General features: G+C 40.4%; 1 protein-coding gene across 1 annotated transcript in view; it reads left to right on the forward strand.

Annotated features, from left to right (window-relative positions):
* The first annotated feature begins 763 nt into the window (after positions 1-763).
* Positions 764-21210, forward strand: part of DNAJC5B (DnaJ heat shock protein family (Hsp40) member C5 beta) — a 78062-nt gene continuing 57615 nt past the window's right edge. The window contains exons 1-4 of the mRNA XM_088469361.1: positions 764-790; positions 5249-5361; positions 20120-20333; positions 20530-20704. Of these exons, the coding sequence (XP_088325487.1) occupies positions 5255-5361; positions 20120-20333; positions 20530-20704 (496 nt within the window). The 5' untranslated portion in view covers positions 764-790; positions 5249-5254. The remainder of the gene's footprint in view (positions 791-5248; positions 5362-20119; positions 20334-20529; positions 20705-21210) is intronic.

The raw sequence follows: 21210 nt of genomic DNA on the forward strand, positions 1-21210 counted from the left end.
TGCTACTATCGTGAACCTAAATATCTGCATAAAAAGTTTTAGCTAGGGACTAGTAATGCTGAAATAGATATTCTTCTTTTCTTATTTTTTTTTATTATTTTTCCTGACCTGACATAATCCAAACGCGTAAAAAAAAAAAGGTGAAAACTTCCCATAAAAAAGTCACCCAGCACACTACTGCAGCTAAATGAGGGACTACTGACTTTAATCATTTATTGGGTCACTTTATTATGTGACTTTTTTCCTGTTTGGAATATATTGGTTCAAGTTGAGGAAAAGAAGATATGAAAATGGAAAATGGGGATTTTGGTGGCATTTTATCTTTAAAATAAATTGTGCTTTATGTATCTAATATTCACAAAAAACAAGAGTCAGCCATACGGGAAAGGCTTCTTTGAACAATAAATATATGTATACCTGTAGTAGCAAATATATATATTAGATTTCCAATGCACAAAACACTTCTATTTATAGCTGCTATATATTTTTTCTTTGTATAAATATTAATATTAGCAGTAATAGTAGTGAGGTTGTATCTTTTATCTGTACCTTGTCACCACAGGAGTAAATACATGGTGGAAACCCATGATTGAGCCTAATGAATATATTATGTCATTTATATCAGTGACATCACTATAGCAGCCTGTCATTAATATTGTAATACTTCTTAGGGTTTCAGGACAGCTCATGGGTAGAATTTCAAAGTAACAATAAGTAATATGACCCAATTTGCTTCCACTAAGCCCCATCCTCTTACCTGAGAGGAATAAAAGCAGCAGCATTGTAGCAGGTAAGACATTTCCCAAATACATTTACTTTATTTAGAAAATTCCAGGTTTAAAGATAATTGTATTGTTTTGGTATATAAATCTGCCTTTATTCTAGCAATACATTGTCCTGTGCTCTATTCTGTGGTACAATAAAGGCTAGGCGTGTGACTTTCATTTCACTATTTAATCTTACTTTTTGGACTGTAGTTTAGTATTTATTTTTAAATTGTCACTAATTGTGCATGTGGGGAATGATTAGTTGTAGTTTCTTGAATGTTAATCATTATGTTAAAATTGCTGGCTCATCTCCCCATAGTGTATCTGTTACACAATTGAAACTAGGGAAGATGTTCACTATTTTGCCCATTAATTTTGTTGCCTATTTATAATTTGTATTCCTTGCTGAAGTTATGTGCTTTTATAGACATAGTTGCAGGAGGATGATGAATGGTGGGATAGAGGGGCTACTAGCTCCAGTGGCAAACACAGGATTTCTAGAGGGGGGTTTCCAAATGCTTGATTTTAGAGCGACTGTGGCCAGTCCATGAAATCGGCAGAATTAGTACTCAACCAGTTTTAATATGCGTCATACAAAGTGTATCATAATTCCAGCATATACAGGACCAGTGATCACAATAAGCCATTAGATGTGGCAGTAGGGCCATCCTTTACTGAGCTGGATGTTTTAATTTTAGATGTGGGCACCATTCCAGACTATTTGAGCAAGTCCGGGAGCCTGGAGGAGCAGCAGAAGAACCTAGCACTGCCCTGGACATATTGGGCTCTATAGCAGTGCATCCCTAATAGTGCATGTTTTCCAGATCTCCTAGTTGGTGCACAGGTTATTTATTACTGTCTGATACATGTTAAAAGATCCACAAATGGTGCTATTTATTTCATTTGTGATACTGAGAAGAACATGCAACACTAGCAAAATGCTATTATATTACTATTTCTACTGTGGTCATGTGTGTGCTGGGGAGGGGGTTTCCAGGCAGACGGAAACCCCCCCTCGTTTGCCTATGAGCTCATGGGTCCTGTGAATTATTGTGAATTAATGGCTAATTATTTAAAATTCAGTAGTTTATCTCCCTCATTTCTGGTTTACCTGTTACCTACTGACAGCCCAATTAATTTTCATTGTATAGTTAATATTGCAGCAATACGTGTGTTATATGTACGTCCTCTGTTCCTATGGGTGCTTTGCCATACATGCACCCGTTCACTGTTACTGTAATGATTCACCATAGCTCTCGAAACACAAGAATCCTTATCAGTGACAGTTATTTTATAAAGTGTAAGCCCTCATACATATACCATTTCTCTAGGAACAGTAAATGAGACATTTCATCCCGCATAAGGGATTTCTATAACTTTTTTGAATGTTATGAAAATGTCTCATGATAAACTCCGCATTACAACACGGTGCTGTGCACTGCAATGGGGTAATATATTCTGTATTAAACTGGACTGGGTCAAACTGCACAGATGAAGGTTCCAAAGAACTGACCCCATGTACATAACAATATGATCCTCAGCCAATCAGATTTATGTACAGGCCTTTTTGCTTTATATCATTTAACTAAATATGATATACCTTTTTATTAAAATTTTTAACTAAATATGTCTTTATTTTCTTTTATTTAAATAAAACAACATACAAATTGTTTCAAGTTTATTGATTTCTTTTAATGCGTAAAAATTACTTTCCATCATTTAACAACCCACCTGTTGTGTTTGTCACAGCACTATAATCACCCGTTTGGTAAACTCTTATGGCGCGTACACACGTAGAGATCTGTCAGCAATATGATATCGCTGACAGATCGTTATGCACCCTCCCTGGTGTACTGGGTGATTGATATCGGTCACCCAGCACACCACATACTTACCGTTGACTATAGCGACCTGCGATCAACGATTGCGGGTCCCTATAGTAACTTGCTCGATATCGGGCAAGTTGACCGGCATGCACGTCCGAAGGACCATATCGCTATCGTCTATACGTGGCCGCGCATCGTTGGTCGATGGTAAGTTGGTAGGGTCATTTTTAAAGAGCGATTTAAACAATAACGGTAACAATATCGTTATTGCTGAATAGCACTTTAAAATCGGTAGGTGTGTATGCACCATTACAGGCTGTACTGAGACAGAATACTGCACAATACAAGTATTTTATTGTCAGGAAACTGATTACCGTCCATGATGAATTATAAATGATGGATTTAGTTTCTTACAGTCGAAAGCACCATGAGACAGGGACTAGGTAATGCCCACGATTTATTTAAGGTTACAAAGTAATGTATCACAGCCTATTAGTTAATTGTTTTATTTAATACATCAATATCTCGCCGTGACTCAGAGTTTTATAAACCTCTTCGTGTTCAACAACAGAAAGCTTTAGACCATATCAGTGACTTGGACTAAGTATTTATTGGCCTTCATAAAGAAAAGTAGGAAACATTAGGAATAAATTGAATTGATGCTAAATCGTTTAAGCTTTAAGCCAGTTTATAAAACATGAAACAGAAAGGAAATGAATAATGAACTTTATTACCTATAATTGCGTTTAGATTTCCCTAAGGCTCATAAGGTTTGACTGGTAGAGTACTACACAAAGGGAGAACCTCTCTGTTTACAATAGCAGATTGATGTACGCGTATATATAGCCAGCTCTGTTGTACTAGATGTCATTTTGCTGGTACACTAAGTATATCTGTGTTATTTTAACAGGGATTACAGATTGCAGTATGTTTTAATACTTTAGATTTATTTAATTTGATTTTATTGCCCAATGCAGACATTTTCATGTAGTTAATCTGTTTATATTATTTTACAGGGCATAATTGACAAAATATTTAAGACTACAGTACTTAAAAACTAATAAGCTATTAGACTTGCTTTTTAGTGCTCCTAGTGCACTTGTCAAATGTCTACTTAGAGATATTCCCTTTTCCTCCCCCACGTATAGAGAGGTGAATTTCCCATTAGGCACATGAGGGGAGTGTATAGGGGCGCAACTTCCTGTTATACTACGCCATGTTTTATCACTGTCAGTCCGAATTTGCTTTAAAGCAAATTCGGATGCCCCTGTAAACTATCTTAGAAAGTAAATATGTGGACATGATTGAAAGTAAAATGAAATGGCATAGTTAATGCCTTGTTTTGTTATTGTTGTATTGTAGTGACAATTACCAAATTAATGCTTTTAAACTAATAATGCAAATAATTAAATTGAAGGGTGAGGGGCAGCCATTAATATTGTGCCTAGGAGAGACTTGACCCCTAAATCCACTCCTGCTTATAGACTATACATTCTGAATTTAGAATATGGATTTATAAATAGTATGGAATAGTATTACAGGGAATGATGGAATTCAGTTAGGTTCGGGGTTTACCCTGCAGTTAATTGAACACACTGCTCTATTCAGTTAGCTGCAGGAACCCAGCGTGCTAGATCCCAGAAGGTGGATACTGTATTCCTCGCAGCCTCAGAAGCTGTAAGGAAACTCTTCATTACAATGCAGCCTTTGCATTGTAACACGTGAGGAAACACATAGATACAGTACCAGCACTTTGTGAGGAATATGTGTTTGAGCATACATTAACCCATGGTTTACCCCCTGGAGAAAATGCATATTAAATGAATAGCTCTAGACATTAAACCCATACATGTAGCTATTCCTCGCACAGTAAACCCCGCTCCTAATTGAATCCCCCTTGTAGCATGGGATCTTTGCGTCTCTGTAAAATGTCCTGTTCTGCCACAAAAAAATTGATGTGAGTGAACTTTAGCCACATCTTTGCTCATTTATTTATTTATTACCAGTTATTTATATAGCGCACACATATTCCGCAGCGTTTTACAGAGAATATTCGGCCATTCACATCAGTCCCTGACCCAGAGGAGCTTACAATCTATATTCCCTATCATATGTACATACATACACACCAGGGTTAATTTGTGTTGGGAGCCAATTAGCCTACCTGTATATTTTTGGAGTGTGGGAGGAAACCGAAGTACCCAGAGGAAACCCACGCAAGCACAGGGAGAATATACAAACTCCACACAGTTAGGGCTGTGGTGGGAATCAAACCAATGACCTCAGTGCTGTGAGGCAGTAATGCTAACCACTACACCATCTGTGCTGCCCTGCTCATCTCCTTTGTTCTCTGTAATGATAAACTTTGAAACTTTGGCAGGTAGTTGCAGGGCATTTTAATATAAGCTTGCTTCACAATTAACATGGAAGCGACATCTGTAATAAGGGAGATTGCAGTTCTCTTCAGTTAGTGCTGCCCTTACAAGTGAGTGCTGCCCTTACAAGTTGTCATTCATGACTGAGTTAAAAGTTGAGCTCAGACATAACATTCCTTTGCTAGATTTGTCATGTGCTATTCAATAATAATGTTTATTTATGGTTTATGATCACAAAAAAAAGGTGGTGTAGGGTCTGATTTTGTCTGCACTATTCTAGGTCAGGATGTCTGAACAAAGACAACGTTCTTTATCCACTTCAGGAGAAGCTTTGTATCAAGTCCTTGGCTTGGAGAAAGGGGCAACTCATGATGAAATCAAGAAGTCGTACAGGTACATTTTTTTACTTTACTATTTGTATGCAGATTACTTTTTTTTTTAATAGTATTTTTATTAATAGAGCATAGAATGAAATAAACATACATAGGCATGGCAGGATATAGTAATCCGAAAATAACAATGCAATAACAAATAGCCTAATAAACAATAATAGGAGACAGGCAGCACATAAAACAGGTGACAGGATAATACAAGTAAATTGGTCCAAGAATATAATCTAAAGAGGACAAGTCCAACAGTAAAGTTGTACTGGTGCAGATCGGATCAGCCATGGTTGACCGGAGCACCAATATTCAGGGGAGCTTGAGAAGAAAAATTGTATCACCCAGCAACTGTCTGCTCTCATACCACTGAGTACAGTAGAGTGAGACCATTTATTAAGTTGTGTCTTGAGATTTTAAGTCTATATACCCCTCAGTGCTTGTGTCTTTGTGCAAGGTGCAGGGCCGGTACAAGGTTTATTGGGACCCTAGGCAAATTCAGCCTACTGCCCTACCCACTGCCACCAGTAAACACTTTCCAGATCCTCAAGTGTGGAGGCTGCATCTTAGAAGTTTCACAGGCACCACCTGCTTTTAGTACAACAAGAATGTCTCTCTCAGAGATATCCATCATTTTGTGAAAGGCAGACTCTGTGGCACCCCCCGATACCGGCGCCCTAAGCAGCTGCTTAAAGCTTCCGAATGGTAGAGCCAGCCCTGGCGTGGTAGCTTCTATCAGTCTATGTGGAAGATATATAATAATTTGGCTTGAAATAAGAGCATAATTGGGGGGTCTTCCTCAATCCACACGTGTAATATACATTTTCTAGCCACCACTGAAATGATAAGTAACAATTTTTTACTACCATGGGACAGTCTGGTGGATGGGTGAGTAAGCCCCAGAATCGCCCATTCTGCTGATAATGAAAGATAATAGGTAGTAGAAAAGTGACAAACTTGTCGCCAAAAGATAGAACTGAGGGACAATCCCAGCAGAAGACTTTTGAAAGAATAAAATGTACATATTTATAATAAAAAACAAAAACACAACAAACTAATAATAATGTATTTTAAAAATGAATTATTTTTTATTGTGTTCAAATGTTTTTAGCAAGTCATCTATTTAGTATGGAAATCCTTATATATTATATTATGTAAATGGTTTGTCGATATATTTATTTCAGTCTTTAAAGGGGTAGATGTACTAAGGCTTGAAGAGTAATAAAATACCTACCAATCAGCTCCTAACTGTCATTTTTCAAACACATCTCCTGTCTTCTGTATATGGTTTCTATGCAATGTTTTAATATGTGTTTATTTTACTGTGTTTTCTTTGGACAAAGCTTTATTTCTGCATATTGTGAAAAAAGAAGAAAAAATGGTAAAAAATAAGAATTGCAGTAATAATGATATGATACTAAGCAGTTAGTAATTTTTAAGACCAGGACCTAAACTCTTCATGGATACATTTGAAAGAAAACATTGTTCCCAATTCTGATAATGTAATCATAGGGAAGGTATGTGGTACAGTGCATCCCTCCATTCTTCCTGCTCATTATGTAAAAGGAGATCTTCACCTGCACTGATTGACTACCGCGCAACCCTTATTATCTTTATACCATAGCAGACAAATGTCTCGGCTTTCCAACATGCAGAAATTTAATTTATGTAAGGAAATTGAAGGCTACTTTACTTGCTCCATAAAATACTAAAATATTGTATAGTTGTCATAGCCAAGAATTGTGCCTTTTAAGCTGTAGAATAATGGTGGACACATACATTATAATGTAGCATACCTCCCAACAATTGGACTTCCTATACCGGTAAAACATGTGCGCACAGAAGGTGGTCATATGGAAGAGTATAAAACCCCTTCAGTAGCTGTACCTGGAAGTGACGTGAGTGAGGGCGGAAGTGGATGTTTTTGTCCACACTTTCCAGAAAAATAAGAAATGTGGCCCCTTGCAGGCGTGTCACGCTGCGGGCACGGTGGCTCGCTTCACTCGCCACAGGAATATATTCCCCCTCTATGCCCACTTGGATGGTAGGGAATGACGTTGAACACTGGCTGATGACGTAATCGTACACAAACGGAAGGGGGTCTATCTCATTCCGTGGTCATACCCTAAAAGGAGTCATGGTCCGTCACCCTGGAGGTGTGCCTAGTGCTCCCCGAGCGGCTGGGCTGCCCCCTGGCTCTCTTTCCAGCACTGTTTAGGCGCTGTGTGCATATGCACAGCAACTACCTAGTGTTCAACCGCTGCTATGCTATGCACAGCAGCGGTGATCAAATGCACCCCCAACCTTCCTCCACACACTGGACACTGCGGCCCACTGCTGGGACAGTGTCCGAAAAGCAGGACTATCCCGTTGAATTTTGGACAGTTATGAGGTATGCTGTAGGCATTTGCTTTTTGCAAAACTTTGAACACGGTATTGTACAGTACAAAAATGTGTGGAACAACAAATTGGTTATTTATCAATTCATGGTACTCTTTGTTGGAGCATTTCCTACTAACATTTCCTACTACTGTATACAACATGACTGTCAAGTTGTGTCAACAGACCCTTATTTATATTTATTTAATGTTAGCAATATAGAAATATACTCTTATTATTGTATCTGATTAATGACTGTGTATGCTACAGCAGGTTTTCACATAATTCTAATTGACAAATTCATATTCTTTAGTTGTTTGAATGAATAAGAACCCAATGAGGATAGATATGACACATGTCAGACAGACCCAGTTTAGATTACATATTGTCGGGTAACAAGTCCACAGAGTATTTAAACCACTGTCTCCTACTTTGCTTTATTTTCCTTCAGTGATACCAGCAAAAAAAAAAAATTTGCTTAACCAACATTTGCCTTATTGCTGTATGTATTTCTAACATTTCCCCACTAGCCCATGCTTGATATTGGATTTAAACAGATGGTGTAGTGCAAATGTATACTCTCAATTAATCAATATTTAATTTATTAGCCATAAGTAGACAATTCACGATGAGCTAAACTATATAAGTGATACTGCAAAATATAGGGAAATGTTTTTTTATTTATTTGCAACTTAGGTTAACAAGACTAACCTTGCTTGAACATTGTATGAGTCTGTATAATGAATATTCTCCAGCTGTGCAGTAGAAAACTGTATTTAGTAAGGGACTTACCCTGTGCCTAGTCAGACCTTCTATTCAGTTAGCATTTATAAAACCATTGCATTTAAGTGTCACTTCATTTTTGTTTGCAACTGCAGCCCCCATAGGTTTTGGGGGGGATTCTGCGCTGCTGGATTCACCAATCTCCGGAAGGTGAAGCTTAGTAAATTGTTAATTTGCAATTTCTTCCAAAGAAGGATCCTCCGGATCCCTCTCCATCTGCCCCGGTGATGTAAGCGCCGGCCGACGGCCTTGCATTGTGTGTCGAGGACCTGAGCCAGGAAGCAGTGTGATTAGCTTTACGCTATCACACTACTTGCAGCTCTTTGCCAGGACGGGCTCTTATCAGAGGCCGTCTCCTGGCAAGAGATAAATAGTACATTTGTGTGAGAATATTAATTTTCATGTTGCAAAATTATGCGAAAAATATTTATCACATCTGCATAAACTTTTGCTAAATATGACCCTTTTAGTCTGAATAACCTAATCCTACATTAAATACTATAAATGACACTATTATAAACCCATAGTTTAAGCTAAATTTAAACCATTTACATGCAATAATTGTAATACTGGTGCACTATGTGTGACCTTTGTCTTATTTAGAATATAGATAGATAACAGGGCCACAATCAGGGGAGTACTGGCTCTCAAGGGGGCTCGGTACGGTGGTGCTGATGATCCGGCACTTCAATGAGAATTTTCTTCTTCACTCAACACTTGGTGATCAATTATACTATCAAAGCCATAGTGGCTGAGCTATTACTATAGAGCTCAGTACCACAAAGATTTAGGGGGGCCCTGCATGATTCGGTTGTACTGGGCCAAAACATTTCTGATGGCATCTCTGTGTGTGTATATTAGAGGTGTGCATCGCTCACTTTTCATGTTTTTGTGTTTTGGATCTGGATCTTTCTTCGTGTTTTGGATCTGGATTGGTTTTGCCAAAACCACCCTTCCGTGTTTTGGGTTCTGGGTTTTGTGTTTTGGATCTGTATTTTTTTTAAAAAAAGCATAAAAACAGCTAAAATCACAGAATTTGTGGGTCTTTCTGCTCCTATGCTATTATTAACCTCAATAACATTAATTTCCACTAATTTCCAGTTTATTCTGAACACCTCACAATATTGTTTTTAGTCCAAAAGGTTGCACCGAGGTAGCTGGATGACTATGCTAAGCGATACGAGTGGGCGGCACAAACACGTGGCCCATCTAGGAGTGACACTGCAGTGGCAGACAGGCAGTTTGAAAAACTAGGCACCAAACAGTACATAATGCAAAGAAAAGAAAGAGGTGCAAGATGGAAATGTCCTTGGGCCCTCCCACCCACCCTTATGTTGTTTAAACAGGACATGCACACTTTAACAAATCAATCATGTGGCTGAAATGATTGGTTTGTTTGGGCCCCCACAAAACAAGCTGGCAATTAATCTGTCCATGCACAAACTGGCTCTACGGAGGCAAGATGTCGTCTTCATCCTCCTCATCAACCGATTCCTCACCCTCTTCAGTGTTGTGAACATCCTCATCCTCACAGAGTATTAATTGAAGGGCTTCATCCACAAGTCCCACATGCCGAGCGGAATCGCTCCATCTTAGCTCCTCCTTCACTTTCTCCAGCTGCTTCTGCAAAAGCCTGATGAGGGGAATGACCTGACTCAAGCTGGCAGTGTCTGAACTGACTTCACGTGTGGCAAGTTCGAAGGGCTGGAGAACCTTGCACAACACGGAAATCATTCTCCACTGCGCTTGAGTCAGGTGCATACCCCCTCCTTTGCCTATGTCATAGGTGGATGTATAGGCTTGAATGGCCTTTTGCTGCTCCTCCATCCTCTGAGGGTTGAGTTCCACCGCATCACAACCTCTTGCTTCAGGTAATGATGGGGCAGGTTCAAGAGTGTTTGCTGGCGCTCCAGTCTTCGGCATGTAGTCGCTGAATGGCGAAAGAGGCGAGAAATTTTTCGGGCCACCCAAAGCGTCTCCTGCACGCCCCTGTCGCTTTTCAGAAAATTCTGCACCACCAAGGTTATTGTGTGAGCAAAACATGGGACGTGCTGGAATTTGCCCAGATGTAATGCCCGCACAATATTGGTGGCGTCAGATATCACAAATCCCCAGGAGATCTAAGTGGGGTAAGCCACTGGGCGATGATTTCCCTCAGTTTCTCTAAGAGGTTGTCAGCGGTGTGCCTCTTACTGAAACCGGTGATACACAGCGTAGCCTGCCTTGGAACGTGCTGGCGTTTCTGAGATGCTGCTACTGGTGACGCTGCTGCTGTTGCTGCGTAAGGTGATACATCTACCCAGTGGGCTGTCACAGTCATATAGTCCTTAGTCTGCCCTGTTCCACTTGTCCACATGTCCGTGGTTAAGTGGACATTGGGTACAACTGCATTTTTCAGGACACTGAGGACACTTTTTCTGACGTTTCTGTACAGTCTCGGTATCGCCTGCCTAGTGAAGTGGAATCTAGATGGGATTTGGAACCGGGGACACACTACCTCCATAAATTGTCTAAATCCCACTGCACTAATGGCGTATACCGGACGCATGTCTAACACCAACATAGCAGTCAAGGCCTCAGTTATACGTTTTGCTTCAGGATGACTGCTGTCGTACTTCATCCTCCTCGCTAAGGACTGTTGGAGGGTCAATTGTTTAGTAAAAGTAGTGGTGTTCCTACTTCCTCTCTGGGATGATGAACGACTCCCAGCAGAAGCAACAGCAGCTGCGGCAGCAGTAGGCGTAGCAATGCAGGATCCTCCGGAGAAATCCCGAATAGGAGAGTCAATCATGCCAGTGACATGGCCTGCAGGACTACTTTCGATCCTGACTAAGGAGGAAATTGACGAGGAGGGAGTTGACGGTGTGGTTTGCAGGCACTTGGATACAACAGGACAACGGGATTTAGGTGTCCCTGGACTGCTTACGGTCTTAGCCAAAGCTTCTGAACTTGACAGTAACTTTAATTGAAAACGCTGCAGGTGCCGTATAAGGGAGGATGTTCCTAGGTGGTTAACGTCCCTACCCCTACTTATTTCACCTTTACATATGGTACATATGGCAAGACGGTTGTTGTCCGGATTTGGATAGAAATATTGCCAGACCAAAGAGGTGGAATGTTTGGTCTTCTGCCCAGGCATGACCGTGATGGGCTTTTTCATCCCACGGACAACAACTGTCTCCCCCGGAGCCTGATTTAAACAAACCACATCACCATCAGAATCCTCGTCGCCAACTTCCTCCTCAGCGCCAGCTACACCAGTATCCTCATCCTGTTGTACTTCAACAGTGACATCTTCAATTTGCATATCAGCAAGTGGACTGTGGGTGCTCCTTTCAGCACTTGCAGGGGGCGTGCATATGGTGGAAAGACCACAATATAGAAGCGCTTGTAATAAAGAACATGTGTCTATTAAGCGTGTTGTGAACAATCCTAAATGGATAGACTATGATACAGTATAGCCAGGCAATAACTGAAATGATAAACTGTATCAATGAAATGAAATGTACACAGATGGTAACAAAATAAAAAGCTTGTTAAATTAGACCGGCAATGTCTGACACAAAGTGCGCTACATATAAAAACATGAATGGTAAGATGTTTATAGCTCTTTTAGTGGAGTATATGTCAGTTGGGAGTCCCGTATAATAGAAAAGGATCCGGAGCCCCGGTGGACTTACCCTACCTTTCCCTGACGGCAGCAAGGGCGACAGTGAGCGGCTAGCAGAATGAAATGTAAAACTGCTGCACGCTGTGCGCCTTCTGGTTGTGCTTGTCCGGGGTGAGCTTTCTCCCTGGCTTCTTGTTGAAATGCCGATAAGTAGTTAGGTTTTCAAGTGTCTCTGAGCAAACTCCCTGCCTGCCAGATGGAGGCGTTCCCATGGGAACGCCTACCGTCTGAGTCCGGCCCCACTGACATCAGTAATGATGTCAGTGGGAGTGATTTTGGGTCTGATAGAGCCAAAATCACTCCAGGGCTTGCAGCAGCGAGACCCTACCGCAGGGTCTCGTCGCAAGCCCAATCGTCGCGATGGTCTTGACCATCGCGACCATCATCATGGCCGCTCGCTATAGCTGTGGGTGGTCACCCACAGCTATACGAGCGGCCAGGAGGCCGCTCCATTTTTGGGTAGGAGGGCCCTGATTCAGAGCGAGCGCTCTGGTCAGAGCGTCCGGCTCTGAATCAGGCCCTCTGTCCCCAATCAGCAGTAATCAAGTTCATTAAAGGTTATTTACAAAGCATACTATTATGTAAATATGTTTAAATAACCATTCAATGCATGCACAGGTGTACATCAAGTTTACCATTTAGCTACCCTTTAAAGCACTGTGGATTTTTAGTTACACCTTTAAAGTAAAAGTTATTAATAATGATCATAAAACGACAACTAATAATAATCTATATAATAATCTCGTAAAATCCATCCTGTCTCCTACATGCATGTGCAGTGAGAGCCAATCTGCACACTGCCCCTCCAGCGGGGATGCAGTCAATATGCTTCCCGACTCTCAAATCCCAGCAGGGTACTAATGACAGGCGTTGAAATCCTGATGCCTGTCATTAGACCTACGCCAGGAGCCCGACGCCCTGCATACCGAATTAAGGTAAGCTGGGCCCCGGGTGCGGACAGCTGCGGGCGGGGAGGGTTAGGGGCTCCTGGTGGGGAATTAGGGCCAGGCACCCCCCCCCCGAGAGGGTTAAGCTAGGGGAAGGGAGGGTTAGGGTTAGGCACCCCTGGGGGGAGGTTAGGGTTAGGCACCCCCCCGGGAGGGTTAGGTTCAGGCTGCGGAGATAGGGGGGATAGGTTAAGGCACTTACGGGGGGGGGTGGTAGGGTTAGGCACTAGGGGGGGAGGTTAGGGTCAGGCACCCCTAAGGGAGGGGAGGTAAAGGGTTAGCAATAGGAAAAAAACTTGCCTTGTCGGGATCTTCTATCTTCTAGCTTTCGGCGTCAATATTAGGTCCGCCGGGCTCACATTCGGCTGTATTTAATACCGATTCCCTCCAGCGGTTGTCAATGTATCACAACTGGACAGATCTCAGCCAGAGGACCTCACCATTCTGCGCCAGAAATAGTAATGCTGGGTACACAGTAGATGATATGTCATCTGATCCTGCGGATTGGAGCGACAGATCGGGTACATCATCTAGTGTGTAACCATGATATGGGGACAGCAGGAGAGAGTGAGACACAGCAGGTGAGGAACGGGGAAGCAGGGGCTGGATCATTGGGCAGACTGATACCCCTTTTCCACTGCTGCAATAACCCGGGTTATTGCCGAGTCTACACGGGTTGCGGCTCAGTGGAAAAGGTTCCCTGAAAAATAACCCTGGTCAAGTGACCCAGGAATCCAACCCAGGTAGCTACCATTGTCGAACTCAGCATGGACCTGGGTAATGGTGCAGTGTAAACGGCATGGCCCGGGTTATCGGACCTGGCTAAAATAAGCTGATTGGTGGTTGTGGAGTGGTCACTTCCCACTTTTTATGACCTCACAAATTTAGCAGGGCAGACCCGGGTTCAGTGTGACCTGGGAATAACCCAGGTCAAAGGTGTAGTGTAAACGGGGTCTGAGTTGGGTCTGACCTAGGTTGGAACCATGTCCGAAAACCCAGGTCGGACCCGGGTTTTTAGTGGAAAAGCGGTATGAGGTGCCATTTACAGTTTATTGTTGTGAAACATTATTTTCAGATGTCACTTGTAATCCAGTAATCAGCATGGAATACCCCAATAAACTCATTTCCACCCTACAAAGGGAATAAAATGTTTGCTCCCATCAATCACCGCTATTTTAATTCACAGGCACAAAAAAAAAAAAGAATTTTGTGTGGTTTGCCCAAAAATTAACAGCTTAATAGATGATCCTTATAGATGAGATAACATTTGCCACCGACAAAGCCATATGATGTAGTCTGGCATTGGAAAGAAAGACTAAATGGAGAAGGAAGTGATGTACTTATGTCATGTACCCTTATTGGCAGACACCTGTATAGAAGGAAAGCTGTTGGAATGGAAAATGTTGGGCACATGCTGAAAACATCACCACAGTCACACGGAAATATGGACCTGGATCTACATGTATTTTGAAACAATAAATTGGGCCTGTCTCAGGGGTGCACGCAGTTTGAACGCAATAGCGATGTTCACGTACTTTAGCAATTATTTGCAACTGTGCATGTGTGAAAAGTTCTGGAAACCCCTATGGCGCATGCGTTATACATAGTGTACGCATAGAGGTTTCTGTATCAATCGGGTCAGACGGTATCAGATCTGTGGCGGCAAAGTGATGGGCGTTCCTGGTGGCGACTACGAGGTGGCCTTAAGTGAATGCAAAAAAAAGTCTCATGGGTGTGTTATGGGAGTGTCACAGGCATGTCAGTGAGAATGCACAGCCACAGAGGCCATGTTCAGATGGAGAAATTGCACTTGCCATAGGGCGGGTGCACGTGTCGATGATGCACACAATGGTGCATTGATGGTGGCGTGTCAAGAATCACCGACCGGGGCAGAGGTTGCACATTCAGACGCAGGCTATGGCACCAGGGGTAGGCTGACACTAGCATTTACATATTATTGCAGCCGCGACTCTGGCAACAGACCAACAGCCGCAGCAGTGGATGCAGCACCATCCACCTCTGACTCAAGACCATTGTCTCCAACTCCTGTGCCTTCTTTGACAACACTTTCCCCTATGGTTCCACTGACTTCAATTAAAATGCTTTCCTCATAGAAAGTAATGGTTCATGCCTGGTTTAAGCAAATCAAACATTTTCCAAAAAAATGTATTGAAAAAGTGGCATAAGAAAACATTGATGCTTTATAAATTGTTGGAAATGGTCAAAATGTATAGACACATTTTTACAATGGTAATATAGGATTCTGCTGTAAAAACTGTGCTCTTCAATTGTTCATGATAAAGTGTACATACAGGGGCTGATCTCTTACCCCGGTAAATGACGCACATGCACTGGGCCGACCATTAGGCCTGGTCTGATTCATCAGACCAGGCAACTTTTTCCATTAGTCCATGGTTCAATTCTGATTGTCAAGTGCCAACTGTAGGTGCATATGGTGGACAGGGGTCAATGGCCTCTATGAACGGTCTGCGGCTACGCAGCCCCATATTCAGCAAGCTGAGATGCACTGTGTTCTGACATCTTTCTATCATAGCCAGCATTAACTTTTTAAGCAATTTGTGCTACAATAGCTCTTCTTTGGAATTGGACCAGACGGACTACCCTTTGCTTCCCAAGCACATCAATGAGCCATGGGTGCCCATGGCCCTGTCGCCAGTTCACCGGTTGTCTTTCCTTGGACCACTTTTGGTAGTTACTAACCACTGCATACTTGGAACACCCCACAAGACCTGCCGGTTTTGAAATGCTCTGACCCAGTCATCTAGCCATCACATTTTGGCCCTTGGTAAGTCGCTCAGATCCTTACGCTTGCCCATTTTTCCTGCTTCCAATACATTAACTTCAAGAACTGAATGTTCACTTACCTAATATTTTCCATGCCTTGACAGGTGCCATAATAACAAGGTAATCAATGCTATTCACTTATCCTGCCATGTTATTGTTATGGCTGATGTACTGTATGCATGTATGTATGTATGTACAGTATGTATGTACCTATCGATCGATCTAAATATCTATCAACTCAAATTCAGCTTAATACTTCCTCAATTCAGAAGAACATAACTTTATATAAGAAGAAAAAGAAAGAAAGTGTATGAAGCACCACTGAAACCAAATTTCTACTTTTCTTCTCTTTCCAAGTATAGTCGCTATTATACAAAATTCTGGATTTAGCTTACTTATTATAAAGACACATGGTTTTGTGAATATGACCACCAACATGAAAATGCACAGTTCATACATTATGTACATTGCCAAGTGCTATAAGGAGTTTAAAATATATAAATATATAACATATTATGTTACAAATATTAAAATACTTCAATTAGTATGTAAGTTGTATTACAGCTATCACTAAGGGTAGGTGCTGCCTGAATGCGCATTCTGCAGGCGCTCTCATGTTGTAAAGCTTTAAGAACTCGGTGTCTGGGGTCCTGGCTTTCTTTCCTTGTCCTAAGTTCTATTACCCTTATATTATGCAAAGAAATTAAAACGTTAAATCTCTCAAGATTTTATTTTGGAAAAGCAATCATCCTTTCTCCAAACTACAAACAGAGATGTGTAGACGAAAGACTTCAGCAGATGACGCTACTTTCTTTGCCAAGTACTAAAGTGTAGCCATCGCCTACACAGAGCACATAGTTGAGGCTGTTATTTTATAGACTGAAACCATATTTGTGACAATGCAGCCTATCAGTTTACTAGGGACAAGGGACACCTCTTTGTTTTTGCCTCAACTTCATCCATCGCTGGTTTCTAATGAATTTATAGAATTCATGCTAACATACGTGATTTCAGTATAGTGCTCTAAAATGTCTCCACTGTGGACAGGCAAAAGGTAAATCATAATGCTGAGAAATGTTGTGGTTATATTTATGTACAAGTCAGTCTCTATGTTGAGCTGTTAGGAATAGCAAGTAACTGCACCACTGTGTAGGTATTGTCCTATTTACACTGGTGTTATTCTGCCTTGAGGTCACATGATATTTATGGTATCTGGATGTTTAGACCTGCAGTGATATATAGCTCATTCGACCACTGGTCTGAACATCCAAATAGAGGCATCCAGTGACTTCGATGATGCTGTGACCTAACAGAACAAGCACGTTCATCTGAACTTCATCTTTATCCAATTAACAAATATTAGCATAACCGAGCCTGAGGAAGTGGGCGGTGAAACTGTGAAACGTGTAATAGATTTATGCCAATTTTCTACATGCCAATATCAAATTTATATACTACAGTATGGTGTATTACATAAATATTAGAACCAGTTGTAGATTTCTGTGATTTAATTTGTAATAAATTTTAAATTATTCAAAATTACATAATATTATGGGACTGAATGTTATCTAATAACAAATAAAAGGATATTTTTAATCTGAATACACCCAGAGAGGTTTCTGGAGTTCTCTCTTCTTCTTAAAAGGCTCCAAACACTACCAGTGTACAAACAACAAAGTTCTCTAACTTGGATGGCGCTCATCCGATTTCCCCAACGTGACCATAACATAGGATGATTGTTGTCAAATAAGGGTGTGGGTGGCCTGTATGGTTTGGGAGCACATGGACACGGTCAGGAGCACGCAAGGTTCCATGCTCATCTGTAGAGAATAGTTATTACAAATTTTATTAATAAAAATCCATATTGACAATAGCGTAATAAATTTTACAAAAGCAGATGTCTATTTCTGGACACATATAATTAACTGATTATCATGGATAAGCCCCATAGTCTGACACTTATTTTCTCCAACTTAACTTGTTCCCTATTTCTAAATGCAATATAAAAAAAACAGATCTCTGAAGAATTATCTAATTGTTAGTACATCAGATGTAATTTTGATGTCGCATCTAGCTTTATTAGCTGGCAATATACCGTGTATAGACAAGTTTATTTTGAAATGTTTATTGTAATTGAGTGGTTCATTAATTACTTGCCAAAGGTGAAATATGTCATGGAAAAATTCACTATGAGGAAAATTGAAGTTTACATAACAGACAGGGAAGGAATATTTACATAGCAATCATTGTTAAAACTGACAACATTGGTTTACTACGCATAATAAGTAATTATGAGGATATTAAGTAGCACTTATGAATTCATGAATAAAATAGATATCTCTGCAATATTGTTGAATTGAATTGGTGAAACTGTTTGAAAGTCAATTGATTCATTTGTTTTGTTGACTGTAATGATTATGATAATGTATGCACATGTATTGTCGCAGAGTATTAAAAATATAATTTTATAAATAGTTTTCTGCAGCTTTGTACCAAATCACCTCTTCATTTCCTTTAAATGTTATCAGTGTAGATTGGTTTGGTATTTCTTACAGCATGCTGTCTAATTTGGAATTAATTATGATGACATAGGTGCATCTGTGTAAAGAATGTATCAATAATTAACCAATTGCTTCTTACAGTTTAATTTCTTTTATGTCTGATCAAATATTTCAAATCTTGCCTCCACTAGGTATCAGTGTTTATTTTTAATTTACTTACATGCATGAGGTATAGAGTTACGGTCATGCTTAACCAGGACATAGTTACCATTATCAGGGCCAGATTAACAATGGGGCAGATGGAAGCACAGCCTCGGGCCTCTACATAAAAATAAGCTCATTATCATGGCAGCTGATCACACTTTCAGTCACAAATCATAAGTATTAAAATTGTATTTCTATTTTCCACACAAACTTATGTAGTTTTTCTACTTTTACGTATTTTGGGAGATAGGGAGACATTGGTGGGACTGATAATGTAGCAGGACCACATGTCCACACGGCACTGAACACACCCACACAGCACTGGACACACCCACATGGACCTGACCACACCCACACAGCACTGGACACACCCACATGGACCTGACCACACCCAATCAGCACTTATTACAATAGGCCCCTGATCATTTTCAGAACCTGGCACGTACGGCCCTTAATCCGCCCCTACATGCCCACGCCTTTGATTACATGCACTTAAAAATTCCTCTACATGTCTGATAATTTGGGAACATGCTAGGTGACATGCTATCACCTTGTGATATGTAATAAGTGCTAATCATCTTCAGTTCCGGCCAAATATCTGGATCTGCATTTTGCGGGCAGTTTTACTAGGACAGTATGAGAACTTCACATTGAGAAGTAAAGAAGAATATGTTGGGACAGAAATCTGAGGGGCAGAAAAAAGAGAATATTAGAGAAAGAAAAAAAAATTGTGGATAATAGAGATATAGAAAAGGAAGTAAATATATAAATATACAAGAGGCAGGCAAAAATCTGAACATAAAAATGAATTAGAATCTATTTTGGAAAGTGAGAGTTTTAACAAAGAACTTATTAACAATAGGAGGTGTAGGCCTCTGGGAAAGGATGCTTATATGCTGGGGATCTAGAATGTTTTTAGGTCTTGTATAATAAACACCCAAAATAATAAATTCCAAGCTTGAAAGTTTTATCTGAATACTTCTGTGCACAATTCTGCATACAATTGTATGAGCTTTGTAAAGAAGAAGACTGAAGAGCAGATATATAATAGAAAAGAATATAAAGAAAGAATATAAATAAAGAAAGTGATAGTGAAGGAAAAGGTAGTAAGAGTGGTAAGTAATTAAAGAGACAGCAGGTAAGAAAAGAGAAGATTAAGGCCGATGACGGAGTCTGTAACCATAGTCAGTGAAAGCAGCATTAACCTTTAAGCCATCCTGAGGTGTAAGAGTAGAGGACACTAAACTAGATTAGATTAAATGAAAAAAGAAAATAAATATTATGTATAATACAAAACACAAAACCTTAGTTATTGTCTAGACATTATAACAAGGTACTTAAAGTAATTTTTTACACTTTCCTGAAAGCAATCGCTTCTAATGTCAACCATATAACTGTAAACTAATGAGTAACAAAACATATCTCCATCTATGCAATGCTAATCATTCTTTATATTACTTTGTTTTTATTTCACAATGAAAGAAAACTTGCTCTAAAACATCATCCAGACAAAAATCCACACAATCCTCAAGCAGCGGACACCTTCAAGGAGATCAACAATGCGCATTCAATACTCAGTGACTTGTCCAAGAGGAATATCTATGACAAGTATGGCTCTCTGGGACTGTACGTGGCTGAGCAGTTTGGAGAAGAAAATGTAAATGCGTATTTCATGCTCTCTAGTTGGTGGGCAAAGGTAATTGTCCCAGTTCCAGTAATAAAACTACCCTTATTGGCATGAAAAAAAAATTACTATGTTCAATAAATGTATGAAGTGACCATCTCAAGCTATTTATCATAAAGCTCATATTTGATTGTTTTAAATCGACCCATATATTTCAGGTACAGTCTAATTGTCTCTGATCAGGTGCTACGTCTCTCATTGTGTCTAGGGCTTGTTTGCCATCTGTGGACTCCTTACCGGCTGCTACTTTTGCTGCTGCCTGTGCTGTTGCTGTAACTGTTGTTTTGGAAAATGTAAGCCCAAGTCAGCAGCAGAGGAGGATTACGAGTTATATGTGTCACCTGAGGACCTGGAAGAGCAGATCAAAACAGACATGGAGTCAGGTGATGTAAATGGGGAAGTTTTGGGACAAGTCTGATTCAAGACAGAGCCTCCAGCCTTAGAGGGGCCTCATTGAAGACAATTCTCATTATTCTTAGAAAAAATATTTTCTGTTAGTGATAAATCTATAGGTAATAATTTAAAATCTTACCTGGCATTTTAATGTGTAGACGGCCGGGGGTACAAAGATTTGAATCTGAGCACTGCCTCATAATGTCTATCCCTCCCATGTCCAGAAACTTGTACCGATTGCATTTTGAACATCAAACACTCACATGCGCACACACACAAAACTGATTAGTTTCTATAGGCAACTTCTCCACTTTACATGCCCAAATGCTAATAAAGTAATAATTAATCAATTTTGTAAATCCTATAGTCTATGCTCTATTTGCTGAGCAATAAACATTTTATAAATGTAATTCAGTTATGCAAGTAAGGTGGTACCGGCTGATACAGCGTACCATTAAGAAATTAGTAGCCAGTATGCCGTACTGCACAACCACCT

Source organism: Taudactylus pleione, unplaced genomic scaffold, assembly GCF_031769625.1.
Source record: "Taudactylus pleione unplaced genomic scaffold, aTauple2 ptg000090l, whole genome shotgun sequence".
In the NCBI taxonomy this organism is placed as follows: domain Eukaryota; kingdom Metazoa; phylum Chordata; class Amphibia; order Anura; family Myobatrachidae; genus Taudactylus; species Taudactylus pleione.